This window comes from Ochotona curzoniae, unplaced genomic scaffold (genome assembly GCF_017591425.1).
Source record: "Ochotona curzoniae isolate NIBS_2020 unplaced genomic scaffold, NIBS_Ocur_1.0 contig_1302, whole genome shotgun sequence".
Lineage (NCBI taxonomy): Eukaryota > Metazoa > Chordata > Mammalia > Lagomorpha > Ochotonidae > Ochotona > Ochotona curzoniae.
In genome coordinates, this window is record NW_024465035.1 from 4,908,250 (window position 1) to 4,924,426 (window position 16,177).

The 16,177-nt window shown below is 47.9% G+C and overlaps 1 protein-coding gene across 3 annotated transcripts; it reads right to left on the reverse strand.

The window, feature by feature from the left end:
• Window positions 1-835: 835 nt before the first annotated feature.
• LOC121144608 (U8 snoRNA-decapping enzyme-like) lies at window positions 836-15,128 on the reverse strand. 3 transcript variants are annotated; one of them, XR_005881900.1, is made up of 5 exons: window positions 14,948-15,128; window positions 14,590-14,859; window positions 13,553-13,879; window positions 5,436-5,575; window positions 836-1,208 (listed from the first exon to the last, which is right to left on the reverse strand). XR_005881900.1 is itself a non-coding variant. In XM_040962917.1 (3 exons), exons 1-3 carry the CDS (start codon window positions 15,083-15,085, stop codon window positions 13,712-13,714), a joined length of 576 nt encoding a protein of 191 aa, XP_040818851.1. In that variant the 5' UTR covers window positions 15,086-15,128; the 3' UTR covers window positions 12,132-13,711. The 3 variants fall into 3 exon arrangements, 1 of the variants encoding a protein (XP_040818851.1); XR_005881899.1 differs by lacking the exon at window positions 836-1,208 and having other exon boundaries at window positions 5,045-5,575; XM_040962917.1 differs by lacking the exons at window positions 836-1,208; window positions 5,436-5,575 and having other exon boundaries at window positions 12,132-13,879.
• Window positions 15,129-16,177: the final 1,049 nt, after the last annotated feature.

Sequence of the window (16,177 nt, forward strand, 5' to 3'; positions counted from 1 at the left end):
CAGCTTCTGGAGTGACAGTGACAAGTGGACTTGTATCTGTAAAGCGCATGCTCCTGCTGGGTGGCGAGAGTTTGCTAAGATTTGCAAAGGTAAACACGGCTTGTTGTTCTTGCCAAAAGTCATATTTGGAAGTGATAGAAGACCAAAGTCTTCACTGAGGAGACACAGGTGGGCTCAAAATAAACAAATAAAAAGCTGACTGGTGTGGGTGTGAAGGGTTGATTTCAGGTCCCGGGGACAAATGACACATCATGACTGGCTCTCGTGTGGAAGTCCTAGGCATTTTAGGGGCAGAGAGACATGCTGGTACCCTGTGAGTCAGCCCTCTCTCGAACACCCTTCAGCGTCTGCTGCTGAGGTGGCCGTAAGTTGGGAATCCCCTTTTTTATAAGTCCAAATGAACAAGGACTTCACAGACTGGATGGCCAAAACACAAATGGTAAGAGATATTCAAGTTAGGGAAACGCCAGGTGGGAGGACTAGGTAATGTGGAACAGTCAAGCCGGCCTGGATTCTGAAATCATTTGGTTCCTTTCAAAGATGATAGCTCCGTGCATCTGGGTTTTTATAGCTGGAATACGCATTCACTAAGTGATGCCAGTCACAAAATGACCCACTATTTTCTGTTCCTTAAGGTTGAAGTGATCAGAAACAAAGGATTTAGAAGATCTCAGAATTTTGGAGAATAATTCTTTTTGTCAGAACTCGTCTCAGTAGTCATAATTGGAAATGGCAGGATGAAGGATATACAGGGACAAGTTCGTTGTATATAATGTATAAATAAATTTGTAGCCGTTTCCTTAAAGGAACTTACCCATGTCCCCCTGTTTGACCCTCAGTTTGCTGCCCTCTTGTTCTGTTCTTGTAAGTAGACCAGGCTGGTTTTAACAAAGGGAGAGAGGGTTCAGGCAAATAAGAGAGAGGACAAAAATTAAGGTAGAGTTGTTTCTATAAAAGGATTCTGGAAATTGCTGGCCTTTTGTTTTATCCCAGGCACACTGGAAGCAAAGCTGCTGGCTATTTCTCCCTCCTGCAGTTCCCATCAAAGTTGCCAGCATTTCTTTAGACTTTTTGAAGATGACCCATCTTCAACTGAAAGCCTTTCTTTCCATGTAGAGCATACACCCACCTGTTGTGAAAGCGCATTGCTGACATCACAAGTGTGTCTCCGCGGCATCTTCATTTCTGTTCCTGAATGGATGGGTGGCCTATTTTCACAAGTGCAAGTGAGGATTTAAGTGAAGTTTGCCTCCTCGTGGAACTCACGCAGATGATGCCACTTGGGGTCCCACGATGAATGGGAAGTACAAGCTTTCTGTCACCTGCCTTAGCCTCATCACTCCTAGAACCAAGGGCATCATAAAAACAAACAAAACCAAAACAAACAAACAAAATAGGCTTATTGATTGGTCAGAAGGAGAGAGAGGAGAGAGAGAGTGCACACGCTCTCACTGGTTCATTCCCCCAGTGCCCACAGAGGCTAGGGCTGAGTCAAGGCCAAGGCCAAGAACAGGAAACTCAATCCAGGTCTTTACGTGGCAGCAACCAGATTTCCTGCACCTCCACCACTGCCTCCTTGGGTGCACCACTGCCTCCCTGGGTGCACCACTGCCTCCCTGGGTATACCACTGCCTCCTTGGGTACACCACTGCCTCCCTGGGTACAGCACTGCCTCCTTGAGTGCACCACTGCCTCCCTGGGTACACCACTGCCTCCTTGGGTACCAGTTAACCGGAACCTGGCGGCAGGAGCTAAATGAAATCAAACTCGGGCGCTTGGATAGGAAAAGCAGGTGTCTCAGTGAGTTCACCGCTGGCCAAAAGCCTGTCTGCATCTGTCTCCTCATGCATTGTGCGGTGTGAGACACTCCCCAGGGGCTGTGGCCCAAGCTGCTGAGAAGATTGGGTTTAACACAGTCAAACATATTTCATGTGGTTTTTCCAGAATGGATCTGCTGAAGCCTGCAATGAGTCAGAAAGAGTCAAGTTTAGGAAAATGAAAAGAATAGCACAATAGATGGTTAAACAAACTGGGTCACAGCTCATTTACAATGGGATTTGCTTGTTCATATAGAGGAAAAAGCTGATTCCCTGTACCCATGAGGTGAAAGTCAAAAACACACCAATTGAAAGCCAACCATTAGACAGACATTGCTTCATTCCATTGATGTGTTCTTGGACAAGCCCAAAACCTCTCTCCAGGAATGGGATAGAATGCGGTGACAAGGGTGGACAGTGCCCTGGAATGTTCCTGGAGAATAGAATGAATATAGTATCATGATGGGGTCTGGGCTATACAAGTACAGACATTTGTTCTTAAGATCTGTGCACCTCATAGTATGTAAACTTTGTCTTAAGCAAAGATCCCATAATCGATCATTGAATATCTAGTTATTACACACACTCAAGTGTTAATGACTGAAATGTACTGCTGTTTTCAGTTTATATTGAAATGAATTAAAATTGATAACAAATTGATAGATTAAGAAATTGAAAGATGGAGAGAAATGTAACAGATTAAGTAAAGCAATGTGCTACGTGGAAGAATCCAGTCTATTCACTGCACCATTGTTTTAAATTTTTGGTGTGCTTAAGAATCTGTACAATAAAGCATTTTAAATAAAATGACAATAATGTGAGAGATTCATAAAAGCTATTCTATTTAGGGTAGGGGAACCCTTGAGTGTTTACAGAAGTTAAAGCGTTCAAGCACAGAAGAGGGTCCAAGAGGCTTATTTCAGTGAATTCATTTAACAATGAAGAAACTGAGGCTGAGAGCTCACACAGCTGGGAGGTGGCAGGCAGGTGTCAGGCCACCAGCCAGAGAACACCCTTAAGTCTATTAGTTACGAAAGGTTTTGGTCTCAAGTCAAAACACTGGTCTCAAGTGCATTCTAGAATCAGAATTTGATGTTTATCTAATAATATATTTCTGCAAATTATAATTCTTGGGATCTACCCAAGCAATTAGTTCAAACACTACTTTTTTTTTTAAGATTTGGAGACATTATGAATAAAAAAAGAATGAAGCAATACTTTATTTTAGGCAGCTTAATTAAAGTTTCTAGCTTTTCATCTGTTTACTGCTTTATTCTAAAGCAGTTTTGTAATGCCTAACTGCTTTGGCAGGAACTACAGAAATACAGTTATTAATGGCTATCACCATAACCACCTCACAAAGCAGTGAAGTACTCAGACCCTCACCTGCACGCCCAAGAAGCAAAAGTTTCATTCCAACATTCCTCAAAGACGAGCCACTTCAGAGGAAAATATTCATCTGAATCATCAAGAGCTATTATTAAACCCTTTTCAGAGTTTCTGAGTCACTGCCTAAAAGAAGAGTTCACTTAGGTATAATTTGAGAAGGAAATAGAGGGCTAACATTTTATTTTTTTCCCTTGCCTTTATTTGTAATGGTCTTGACCAAGTGTCCTTGCGCTGGCCTGCTTCCCATTTTCGTCAAGGAGGGAGAGGACTCAGGGCCTCCCTGGAGGTGTATGTGACAGCCATGGATTCAATGTGCAGGGAAATGGCACTGGCTGCTGCTCCCTGGCCCAAAACCTGTGGAAGTGGGTGATGGCATGGATCTCAGGAAACGATCAGTAACCCGCTGGTGGCATCAGGCGACGTGGAGCATGTGAAGGAGGTAAGTGAACATGGCTTGGGTAGACGAAGGATGGCCTCTGCATTCCACATCTCCACTCCCCTGCCTGGCTCTTGCCCTGTTCTCATGGAAAGTAGCTGCATTAGCCCTGCCAGTGTGTTCAGGGTGTCGGGAAGGGGCACTGCAAGAATATTGCTAGGTGAGGCTGGTGTAAACAGGACTGACTGCCCAGGGACTGGCGCCATGGCATAGCTGGCTAAGTCTCTGCCTGTGGTACCAGTATGCTATATGGACACTGGTTTGAGTCCCAGCAGCTCCACTCCCAACCCAGCTCACTGCTAATGTACCTGAGAAGGCAGCGGAGGAGGGTCCAAGATCTTGGGTCCCTGCACTCAAATGCGAGACCTGGAAGAAGCTCCTGGCTCCTGACTTCCAAATGGCCCAACTCTTGCCGTTGGGGCCATTTGGCAGCTGGAAGATTCTCTCTCGCTCTCTGACACACACTCTCTCTCCTCATCCTCCTCTCTCTGCAACTCTGCCTTTCAAATAAATAAATAAAATAATAATAAAATAGGACTGTCCAGCTGGCTATGAGGTGTTAATCCATGAGACTATTAACACCACCTCCTGCTCCACTCTGGCTACAGTAACACCAGGATCATCTCCTGTTGGTCTGTTGGTATCTGAGCATACTGCTTCGTGGTGTATCCCCAACTCTGTCCGTAAGCCTGCCTGGAGGGAGTCAGCTCATCCTCAAACACACATCACCCAGAGAGGGTGGCTTATAATAACATGTGGTCAAGATACTCGCCCACCTAAAGACAAGAAATGTCCATTGGCCCTTGTTCCAGCTGAGATGCATTTACTGCCTGATGCACAAAAAAATCGATTTGTTTCACTGCTCTTTGAGAAAAGAGACATCAGTACAACAGCAGGAGAGACTGGAGGCTGGAGGTGAGGTTCCAGTCTGTCCCTCCGGTCAAAGGGCCAAGGTGGATTTATGGCCTGGCTTGGAGAAGGGAAGTCCAGGCCAGGCCCAAGCTGAGGGTGCAACCACGGGGACTTCATGCAGGGCTTGGGCTGTAACAAGTTGGAGCACCTCTCTTTGTTTGCTAGGCTGTATCTGCAAGTCAAACAAACAAAAACAAAAAACCTCTGAGATTCTGTTGGCAGCAAAGCGTTTGCACGTGGTATGCTCTGCTGCGCCTGCCCAGGAGCTCCAGGTTCTGTCTGCAGCAGAGCAACACCCCTCACTGTCCTGTGCTAACTGCAGAGCTGAAAAAGTCGGGCCTGGTTCTGTGGGGGTGGTTAATGAAGCCAGAGCTTAAAATAGCCTTTGCCATGTTAGCAATGACTTTGTGCTGCCTACAGTCATCGGCTCCGACAAAGAACATGGGTAGGGAAGGCAGAACAGCCACCAGCTTGCTTCACAAACTTGTGCAAGGCACAATCACAGAGGTGCCCCTTTGCCTCACACCAGGGAGCCATTTCAAGTCTCGAAGGAAAAGTCTACCAAGAAGAGGGAGTGAGAGAAGAACGATGTCCTGACCATGGAAGGCAGTTGTCAACAGTGTTGCCTCTCAAGTCCTGTGCACAATCGAAACTTCAACAAAAACACAGGAGCTTAAAATCAATGCAACACAGAGAATTTAAAGGGATAAGGCCCTAGCAAGATGAAGCCAGCAGAGGAGGTGTAAGAAATGAACAGCACAATGCTCCTAGGGCCACACTGGGAGTGTGTTCACTTTCTAGAAATAAAATTACTTTAAACTTTATGGAAAATTAGCATCACTAAAACAATGCACACGTTTCTACTCTTTGAATAAACTTACCGTTCAATGACATTTTCCATGGAACTTTGAAACAGAGACCCAAGCAACAGATAAAAGGAAAAATCGTAACTCCATGATAGTGAAATTTCATAATATCACAGTAAGTGAGAAAAGTATGAAAACTTTCAGCAATTGAACGCCTACAAAAGAATGGAAATAAATTTGAAATAGTATTTCTCAATAGCCATTGCAGGTTTTTAAAAGCTGTAATTTCTAGGAAAAAAAAATTGAACCTAGAGTTTTATGTGTAACTAAATTACAAACTATCTTTTGAATGTGAGCTTATAGTAAAAATACTCTGAGAAATAAGGCAGTGCAGGAATTAGGCATCCAAAAAAATAAATTACTGAAGTAAAGACAATGAAACCAGCCCTGGCTGTTGCGGGTGGTTGGGGACAGAAGTAGTGAATGGAGGATAGATCTATTTCCCTTTTCTCTCCCTTCAAAGTAGACAAAATATACTCTTTTTAAAATATTTTCCAGTATAAAAACTTGTGCATACCATGAACCTTTTGAAAATCTCCATTCATGTGAAAGTTGTTTGTACCCAAAGCAATTAACCAACGTATCTTTTATTTTCACTTTTCATGCACTTCCTAAAGTGCTTCCACCCAAGTCCTGAGTGTGTCCCCTTTTACAGAGACTGTTTCCCAGGGACCACAGTGGCCAACCTGGAACTTGCTGCTCTTCCTTCCTCCTTGTGGAATAACAGCTGCGACATTTGAGTAGAACTGACCACCACTTATTCATATTGCTGTCCGCACAGTGGCTGATTGTCATCATGGCTTGACTCCGGCTCCCGGCCTGCCTCTGCACTTGAGCATTGCCTCAGCAATGGCCTCCTGAGGCAATACTGAGTACTACCCCCTGGATACAAATAAAGGGAGCCAGCCTTGAGATTAAGTCCTTTCCATATGTATTAGAGTAATCAGAAGGAAAAACACCTGAACCATCTGGGTCAGGTAACCCTGCAACCCACAGACCTCTGGGACTTCCACGAATATGAACTTAAACAGCTTAAATTGGGTCTTCTGTTACTTAAGACAAAAAGTGTAATAAATAATACACATCCATGAACAACTAGAGACATATTTGAATTTGCAAAATGATGCTTGATTTTCTGCCTTTCCTGGCAGGGCCTCAGCCCACAATTCCCACAGGTGACATGCACAATCAAGCAAAGTACAAAATGGATTTCCCTGGCTTCTGAAGCAGAATTCAAGACCCAGGTTGGCAGTACATGAGCATTGCATTTGAGCTATGAAATCCCAGCCATTCTGGCGGTTTCCACGAGTGATGCGTAAGCAGGGAAAGCTTAGCAAGACATGCAGATGGGAACATGAGCTGGCACCCGCCTCATGGTCCAGCATCAGGGAAGCAACAAGGCAGGCAAATCACTTAACATCCATTAATCAACAAATGAGATTAGCGAGTGCCAACAGCCTCTGCTGGGCTAACCTCAAAAAGATCAATTTCTCTTTCTTGTTCAGCATCAAAGAAAGAACAGGGTGATTTTGTTTAAGAAAGTTTTGGCTGAGGTTTATCAACTGACCTGCTCATTTCTGTTTTTGTACAATGAGTAAGCAACATGTTCTTACAAATGTCCCTAAGATAAGGTTATGAGGTAGCTTTCTCTCTCCTGGTGAGAAAGTCAGGGACTGGCATTGTGGAGCTGCTGGTGAAGGCTGTGACACGGCATCCTGTTTGAGATGCTAGATCAGCTCCTAACTACCTCACTTCTAAATTGGCTCAATGCTCCTGAGGAGGGAGCGGATGGTGGTGCCAGCGCTTGGGCCCTGTGACCCCATGCAAGGTCAGGGCAGAGTTCTGGGATTGCCCAGTTTCAGCCTGGGGCAGGTCTGGCTGTTACAGCCATTTAAGGAATGAACTAGAGGATAGAAACTCCTCTGCATCCGCTCGCTCGCTCACACCTCCGCACCCTTCATCCCTCTGTGGCTTTGCCATTCAAATACACAAATAAACAAATCTTTAAAAAGAAATTTGAAGGCAAATGTGCTTTAAAAGTTCTATCAGAACCACTATGCTACCCAAATAGGAATAGATGATTTTAGAATAATTTAAGAAGATGGGAATAACTGGATATTTCTGGTGGTTTTTCATGATCTGCTCTTTGAAAGCCTACCTAGGGAGGACAAGACAGAAAAGTGGGAGGTTTCCAGAAATGTCTAATAATATCTGGAGAATTCACCATTCCTTTCATTTGCTTAGATTAGTGATCAAAATATAAGGAATATAACTAGTTTTGGTGTATAGGATAAACTATATAAAGATCCACATTTTTTTTTACAGATTTTTTTTTTCTTTTTTAATTTGAAAGGCAGTTACATAGAGAGAAGGAGAGATGGGAAGATCTTCCATCTGCTAGCTCACTCCCCAAATGGCTGCAATGGCAGGAGCTGGGCCAGGCCGAAGCCAGGAGCTTCTTTCAGGTTTTCCAAGGAATTGAGGCATCTCTGGGCCATCAGCAAGGAGCTGGATGAGAAGTGGAGCAGGTGACACACAAACTGATGCCCGTATGGGGTGTTGTAGCCTTAGGCGAAAACTTAGGCTGCTACACCAGCACCAAAGTGTATAACACTCATTACCATGTGATTTTGGGGTGTTCTTCTCAAGAGGCAGACTCCCTGCTCTGCGACTTTGGGTTTAGCTGTATGATTGCTCTGTTCAAGACCACGTTGGGCAGTTTTGATGTAACCAAAGGTTGGGAAGCCATGTGTAGGACTGCATTTTGCACCATCATCACGGCCAAGAGAAATGCATCTTAGCTAGTCCACTGACCTTGGGAGAATGACAAACTAAAGGGGCTGAGTAAGTTGCAGCCGAACCCAGCCAGGAACGGCTGACTGCAGAGCTGCTTACACTGAGCCCTCATAGTGTGTTTGCTAAACAGCATTATTGCGGTCATTATTAACTAATGGATGTTAATCAATTGTTATTTAGTGGAATTCAGGGTGACCTAAGCCTCCTTTGCCATCTTTTTTTTCCCCCATTAAGGCAATGCTTGTCTTCTCAGTGTTCATCCTTGACAACTTACATTCAAGTTCATTCTTTGTGCATTGATCTAAATGAGTGACACTAGCTTAAAACTTACATATTCAATACGCATAGCTCCAAGGAAAATGTGGCCTGCTGGGATTATTAAGGAGACTACTTTCATGGTAGTAATATATGAACTTACAGGCCTAGCCTATCTACCATGCCAGAGTCTGGAAAATTGCCTTTAGCTGTCATGCTGGGAGACCTAATACCCTGACTCACTAATTTAATTCCCTTACAATGATGTTATGAGGCTGAAGTAACATGATTTACTCCACCCACAAATATTATTCTTTAAAATACCATGTAGCCAATCCATGAAGATTTTTATCATGAAACTGGGAAAAAATTGAAAAGAAAACTGCCAACATTCTTTAGTTTCTAAAGGGCATAACAGTTTCCACACAAACAGCTAAGTGGCTCTCAGATATCAAGTCACAGCGGGAGGGAGATCTTGGGGAGAATCATGAAGACCTTGTGGCAGGGTCCTCAGTAGGACTGGCCTTGGGCTCTGAGGCTCAGCAGGTGCCTGCGGGAACTCAGCAGCACTGCCCGTCACTCAACGCACACCAGCACCATGTCATGAGGATTCCCACAAACCACCTTGCAAAGGCACTCAGTCAAGCTATGTCCCAGGCACGAGGAATTAGTAAGTATTTGAACTGGAACAAGGTGGATTCGTGGAAAGCCAAAGGGAGACTTTTTGATAATCTGTCCAAAAGCTCTTCATTTGTTATACAGATGAACATATTCCAACAAATATGAGAATACTGAAAAAAGAAAAAATGCATCCAATTCTAGTAATTCAGGAGAGGCAACAGACAATGGATCAGTTGGGTCCTTGTAGGTTACAGGGCAGACCTGCACTGAGCTCTAGAATCCTGATGTTAGCCTAGCTTCAGCTCCATTCTGGGCATGTGGGAGTAGGAGATTGAATCAGCAATGGAATCTCTCTCGCTGTCTCGCTCTTTTTCTCCCCACATCTTAAAGAATTAATTTTAAAAATAAGTTTATTTTGATGCAAAATTTCAAAACTTTAATTTTCCAAAATAGCTGGGGAGTGGACGAGGTTCCCAGGGGACTTCATCCCTGGGTTGTTCTGGGTCGTTTCTCCTCCCCTTGTAACCCTGGCCCTTTTGTCAAACAGGCTCTAGAGGAGACTGACAGCTCCGCAGCCTGAGGTGATGCACACACAGCGCCTTCAGAGCCTGGTCTGCACCAGCCTCATCTGTGCCCCCTGGCTCCTCATCGCAGGCCACTGAGGATGCTGAGGCCCAGTGTGATCCCAGGAACTCACTCCCACACTGCACACTTAGCACACCCCTTGTCTCAGCGCTGGTCCAGGGCACTCTGCACACTGCCAGCATTCTCTCATGTCCTCTGCTCCCCCAGGGTGGGCACAGGGGTCTAGGCAGTGCTCCCTCCCACTGTGCTTGGGCATCCATGCCACTCCTCCCTGCCACTGCCCCTGGGAAGTCCCTGTCTCCACTTAGTTATCTGAACATCCCTTCACTACTCAAGTCTCCAGGGAGGCTGCAGGGAGAGGCCCAGCTTTCCCATGTTACCCACTAGCATCCCCGCCCTGCCAGTAGCTGAGTCTCCCTCGGCCACCTTAAGGCTGCTGGGCTTGGTGCATTTGAAGCCATTCCCTGGGATCATTCTGGCAGAGCCTGAAAGGGCAGGAGGGAGAGCCACAAGCCCAGCTCTGCCTCTCTCCTCTCTGCCCACTGCCAGTGGCTGAGCCTTGGATACACCCAGCCGTGGCTCACACGGATGCCTCCTTGGCCTTTTGAAATCCCTTACAGGGGCAGACACAGAAGACGGGGCCCGGTCAGTCTGTGACCCCCACTGACCACCATCGGGACTATCTGCCAGCCACTGGGGCCTGCCCTCCTTATCTGAAATGCTGGCTGTTGGATCCTGTGGTGAGGGTTAATTGAGTAGCTCTTGGGACTGATATGCTGTGCACCAGTTCAACCCCCAATGCCAGGCGAGCTTCCTGCTTCTCTGCATTCTGTGTCTCTGGGAAGGGGAGTGTCCCTGACCCCCTCTGCCCAGGCACTTGTGTGTCTGCAGTTCTCAGCATCACCTGTGAGGTGTGCCCACCTGGAATCTGCACTTCCTTCCAGGTAGCCAGCTGTGGCAGGGGAGTCCCTAGTTGGGGCCCTCCTCATCGTAAGCCAAAGTCCTTTGCAGTCAGGAAGTTTCTGGCAAATTTGCCTGGTCCTCACTGAGACCCTGAGAAAGGACTGACACCTCCTTCCTCCTGGGACCTTGGGAAAGCAAAGCAAATCGGATCAGGAGTGGAAGTCATTTTGACCCATAGAAATCTTTCTTGCCAAATGGGCGCCAGTTTGTGTCCTGGCTGCTCCACTTCCCTGGTAAAGCAGTAGAGGATGGCCCAAAGCTTTGAGACCCTGCACCCGTGTGGGAGACTTGGAAGAAGGTCCTGGGTCCTAGCTTCAGATCAGCTCAGCTCTGGCTGTTGAGGCCGCTTGGGCAATCAACCAGTGGATGGAAGATCTTTCTCTTTGTCTCTTCTGTGAATACGACTTTTCAATAAAAATAAATCTTAAAAAATTAAAATGTTTAATAAAAAAATTGAAGAAAGGGGTTCCTACGATGGCACAATAGGCTAATCTACTACCTTCAAGCACTGTGATCCCATTAGGGCACTACTGGCTGCTCCACTTCCCAGCAAGTCCCTGCTTATGGTTTGGGGAAGCACTGGAGGATGGCTCAAAGCCTTGGAACCTCGCATCCACGTAAGAGACCCAGAAAAAGCTCCTGGCTTTGGATAGCCTGTGCAGGTATATGGGAAGTGAAACAGCAGATGAAAGATCTTTTTCTCTGTCTCTCCTTTCCTATGTAAATTTGCCTTTCCAAAAAAAATACATTTTTATAAAAATTGAGTCGAAACAAAAATATAATGGAACTTGGCCCACCTTTGACGGGAGAGGAGCAAGAGACAGTAGCTTCTTTATACGGTCAAATCAACTCTACGAAAGAGAGGTGTTCGCCAGGAGGCCCCTCCAGAACACTGCAACCACAGCGTGCATGAGGTGGACCTGGCCAGTTAAACCTAAATCTCACAGAAGCAGGAAGTATAACAGGAATGAGCAGAGGCCAGGGGACCAAGAAGGAGTTCAGATTGCCTTGTGATGTGATGAAAAGCAGGTTGGTGATACAGGACACTTAACCAACGTTAAGGCTGCAAAACAGCTGAGCTGTAGGGCACCAGGGGTGAGCATTGTGGTATAGTGGGTAAAGCTGCTGCTAGCGACACTGTTATCCAGTACAGGTGTGGGCTCATGTCCTGGCTGTTCCACATCCAATCCAGCTCTTTGTTAATGGTGAAGCAGCAGCAGGTGACCCAGTAGACTAGGCCCCTGCCACTCAATGTGGGAAACCAGGAAGAAGCTCCAGGCTTTAGCCTGCCCAGCTCCAACCACTGTGGCCATCTGGGGAGTGAACTAGTAGGGAAGAGATCTTTGTAACTCTTTCGGGTCTATATTCTTTTTAAAGACTTTCAGTACCCAGCTACGCACACGGGCATAAGACATCTACACTTGGCTTACACCTGTTTCTCTCCTTAGACTGAGGCACCGGACAGGGAAGGAAGAGTTAGGGAAGGGTTGGTTGGTAAAAGCAAAAACACATTTCGATGGGAAGGTTAATTTGCAGCATTCCACTGCACAGTAGTGTAACTATGATAAATATCAGTTATATATTTTAAAATAAGCATAAAAGGATTTTCGGATGTTCCTAACAACTGTTTTAGGTGACACGTACACTAATTTCATATTCTATCCCATATATCCACAATTATGCGTCAAATTTTTTCAGGTCTAAAATAAACAAGAAAGGACTCTATCAGCTCCTTTATGTCCTTCACAATTAAATAACACTAGCCATCTTAATCACAATTAACGATGTTTCCTTAGTAAGCATTTGGCAAACTATGGGCAAGAGGTTGGCTACCATCTTTTTACAATGAAGTTTTATTGGAACGCGGCCACACTACTTGACCATGCAACATCCATGCACATTTGACAGAGAGAGTTGGCAGGTACAAGTCCTGTGGGCAATGAAGCCTACAAGATTTGCTACCTCGTCCTTTATGAATGTCTGCCGAGAAAAGGGAAGAAAATCCACTAGAAATTTGTTTAGGGTCCAGCTGATTTGTGCATTTTTGTTATCACTTAATTTGTAATTTTTAAGAAGCAAATATTCATCTTGTACAAGTTTCTCATTATACGTGATTTAGAGACTGATGGGGAAAGTGTCATGGTCTTGATTTTTATATCAAATCATCAGGCTTGGGGAATCAGAAGTGTTAAATGCTCCTACTACGTTGTATTTATTTTATACATATTTTATTTCACAGAATGCTTGCTAGGATCTGCTGTGGAGATGTGGCTAACAGCCTACAGTGCTTCTGTTCAGGGCACCTGGCACTCAGCAGGTGCATGATATGTATTACAAGAACTGAGGCTTCCAACCTCAGTAATAAGCCCTTCTATGCTGGGAGGTTCCTTTAGGGCAGGGCTAGGCAAGAGTTGTGTCAGCCTCCCTTCTGATGTTCCGGCATCCCAGAGCCTCCAAAAGCGAAAGCCCTAGAGAGGATGGGAGACCTAAGCATGGTTTGACTCCTTCTGCACAGGTTCAGGGGAAGAAAAGGGTAGGGAATTGGATAGGGAGCGCCTTAGAAGACAGAGCATTCTCCACCTCTTTCCTCCCCAGGAGCAGGGGCCGAGCTAGAAATCCCAGGGGCAGCCATGTTTGAGAACAGGGACCCACACTCATCTCCTTCCTAGCCCCCCATTCCCTCAATGGAACACAAGGCACAGGGCAGAGCAGGCCCTCCAGTGCCACTTCCTGGTGAGGTTACACTGGGCATGCTGGGGTGAAGCGGTCAGGGCTGTGAGGACAGTACAGTGCACAGGCTGTCTGTGCAGGTGCAAAGGCAGGCAGCAGGCTCTGGGCGTCCTTCAGGGCCATGTGCGACCATGTGCCTCTGCGTCATGTGTGGATGCTACAAGCTAGAGAACATACGTCACCTTCATCTCATCGGCTGTCACTTTCCAACTCTCCAGAGCTGGAAACTCTGGTCCAGAAGGCAACACAGTCCTCTGTCCCTGCCTGCACTGCCAGGACCAACGTCTTCAATCTCAGCTCCCAGGGGTCCAGGCAGGGTGGTCGTACCAATGTCTACGGGCTTAAGTCTTAGGGCTGGAGCTGGAAGCAGAATTCAGCAGTCCCAAGTCGTGGAGGGCTTCCTGGAGCTGCTCCCGGGCAGTGCCAATGAAGGAGTTCTTGAGGAAGGCGGGCAGGCCTCCCACTCCGTCACGCAGGGTGTACAGGGGCACCCGCACCAGGCCCAGCACCTGCAAAAGGAGGGAGATGGGAAGACACCAGGGTCCCTGAGGGCTCCCAACCGGAACTAAACCCTTTCTCTACCAGATCTCCCTAGCTCAACGGTCTCATCCTCAGCAGAACCAGGCACAATGTTCAGGCCTCAAGGAGGATCCACTGTCCACAGCCCAAGGATCCACGACATGTTATCCTGTTCCAGAAATTCCAATCCTTTCTTCCCCATATTTCCCCCAGACCTTGAGCGCCTCCTGGCTCCAGGAAGCTGGCTCAACTTCTCACAGTGTTGGTCCAAACAGGGAACCCAGGACAGTCTCCTCGGCCTCAGCCCAATGAAAGACATGCGAATTCTCAGGTGTTCCTCTGGCCCCTAACTAGCAGCTGCGGGCTCAGGTTCCAACAATCACTGCTCTAACAAAGCCCTCCACGAGCTAGCGATACTTGCCAATAATGAGAACAGACCCGAATTAAGGGCCTAGGGTTCCATATTTGCTTGGCTCCCCATCAGTATACCCATACGGAGGGGTGAGGAGAGATTTCGCAGGGAAAGAACCCAGGCAATATCATCCACAATCAACCCCGTCCTGCCCGCAGCCTACCCCTGTATGACAGCTACCCCAAGAAACTGGGAGGAGGGTAGAGAGGCAGAATGGCAGTCGGGGGTGGGCTGGAAGGGAAAGGTGCGTGGGGAGCGGGTTGGGGTGCAGCCCCAGGCTGGCCCCACCTCCCTCCCGTGGTCTTTGGCCTGCGGGGCCCTGGCCTCCACCGCCACCAGCTGCTCCAGCTCCAACTGCTTCGCGTAAAAGTGCGCCACGACGCGTCGTCCATCCGAAACGTGCGAGCTGCGGTAGTCGGCGCGCTCCACGCGGAAGGCCGACGCCGCCTCGCCCAGTTCCTCGCACAGCTCCCGGTTCAGCCCGTCCTCCAGGCAGCTGTCCTGCGAGTCCACGAAGCCGCCGGGAAAGCCCAGGCGCCCATCGAAGCGCATCTGCATCTGCAGGATGGGAGGCGGTTGGAGTTGGCCGCAGCGCCCCGCAGGTGTGCAGGGGTCGGGGCAGGGTGGTCAGGCGTGCCCTCCTCACCAGGACGGCGTAGCGGAGCGGGATGCGGCCGAAGAGCTTGCCCGGGTCCGGTGCATAGAGCATGGCATGGCACGCGTGCCGCCAGGGGGGCTCAAGCGCCAGGGCCTCGGATAACTCCAGCTTGCGGAACTCGGCCATGGCCAAGCAGGGAGGCCTTGCGCACCAGCAGATTGACAGAAGGTCAGGCCTTGAACCAATCGGAACCCGCGTGAGGCCGCCAGGGCCAATCACTGCAGGGGCAGCGGCGGGACCTGGGCTTGACGGGCGTGGGCACAGCCAATCAGGATGGGATTTGCTGCTCCGCTGTGACTGAGAAGCGGAAAGCCTTGAGGTCGGCCTCTGCCCGGGGCGGGGCTGAAGGAGAGGAGGGCGCGGGAAGCCGGAGGATCATGACGTCATTGTCAGGCGCCCGCCGGTTTTCTGAGAGTTGGAAGGCTTGCTGGTTTTGTGTCATTGGAACAACCCCGAGTGTTCAGGCTTGGTATGGGTGGCTCAGGAGCCTGTGGGCCGAGGAGATGCTCTCAACTTCTGGGGGTGATGGGAAATGGAAAGCACTCACAACAGTGCCTGGAAGTAAAGGCAGCCAATTCTTGGAGTCTAGTGTGGGGTCCCCAGGGATGGCTCTCAGTCCCTTAGGACTGCTGGGACAAAACTCCGTCAATGATGGCTTCTAAGAAGCAAAAATTGATTTCTCTTGGTTTTGGAGGTCAGGCTTGCCAAGGTGGAAGTGCTGATGGATTCTGTCTCCTGAGGGGCCACCTACCAGTTCCCAGTAGACCACCTTATTGCTGACACTCCTGGTCTGCACATGTCAGCATGCTGGTACTTAGGATTCTAGCATGGGGATTTGGAGACTGAGACAATGGGAAGCACGCTGGATCTGCAGCACTCGTGAAGTACAACGAAGTTCTATGAAGCGGTTCCTAAGCTCCCAGAGAACTTGATGCAACCGAGTGCAATGGAGTCTCCTAGAATGAACATGTGGCATTCAGTAACTGCCAAGGACTTCTGAATGAAGTCAGGAGTGGCTTGATAAGAATGTATCCCATGGGTCCAGCACAGTAGCCTGATGGCTAAAGTCCTCACCATGACACACTGGAATCACAAAGAGGTGCCAGTTCGTGTCCTGGATGCTCTACTTCCCTTCCGACTCCCTGATTATGGCCTGGGAAAAACAGTGGCAGACAGCGCAAATTCTTAGGATCCTGTACCTGTGGAGAGACCAGGAAG

Coding starts and splice junctions, on each gene's coding strand:
- LOC121144608 (XM_040962917.1), bottom strand. CDS start 15,085: ATGGCCGAGTTCCGCAAGCTGGAGTTATCCGAGGCCCTGGCGCTTGAG. Junction 14,860..14,947: donor CGCTCCGCTACGCCGTCCTG/GTGAGGAGGGCA, acceptor CCCATCCTGCAG/ATGCAGATGCGCTTCGATGG. Junction 13,880..14,589: donor CCAAAGACCACGGGAGGGAG/GTGGGGCCAGCC, acceptor CTCCTTTTGCAG/GTGCTGGGCCTGGTGCGGGT.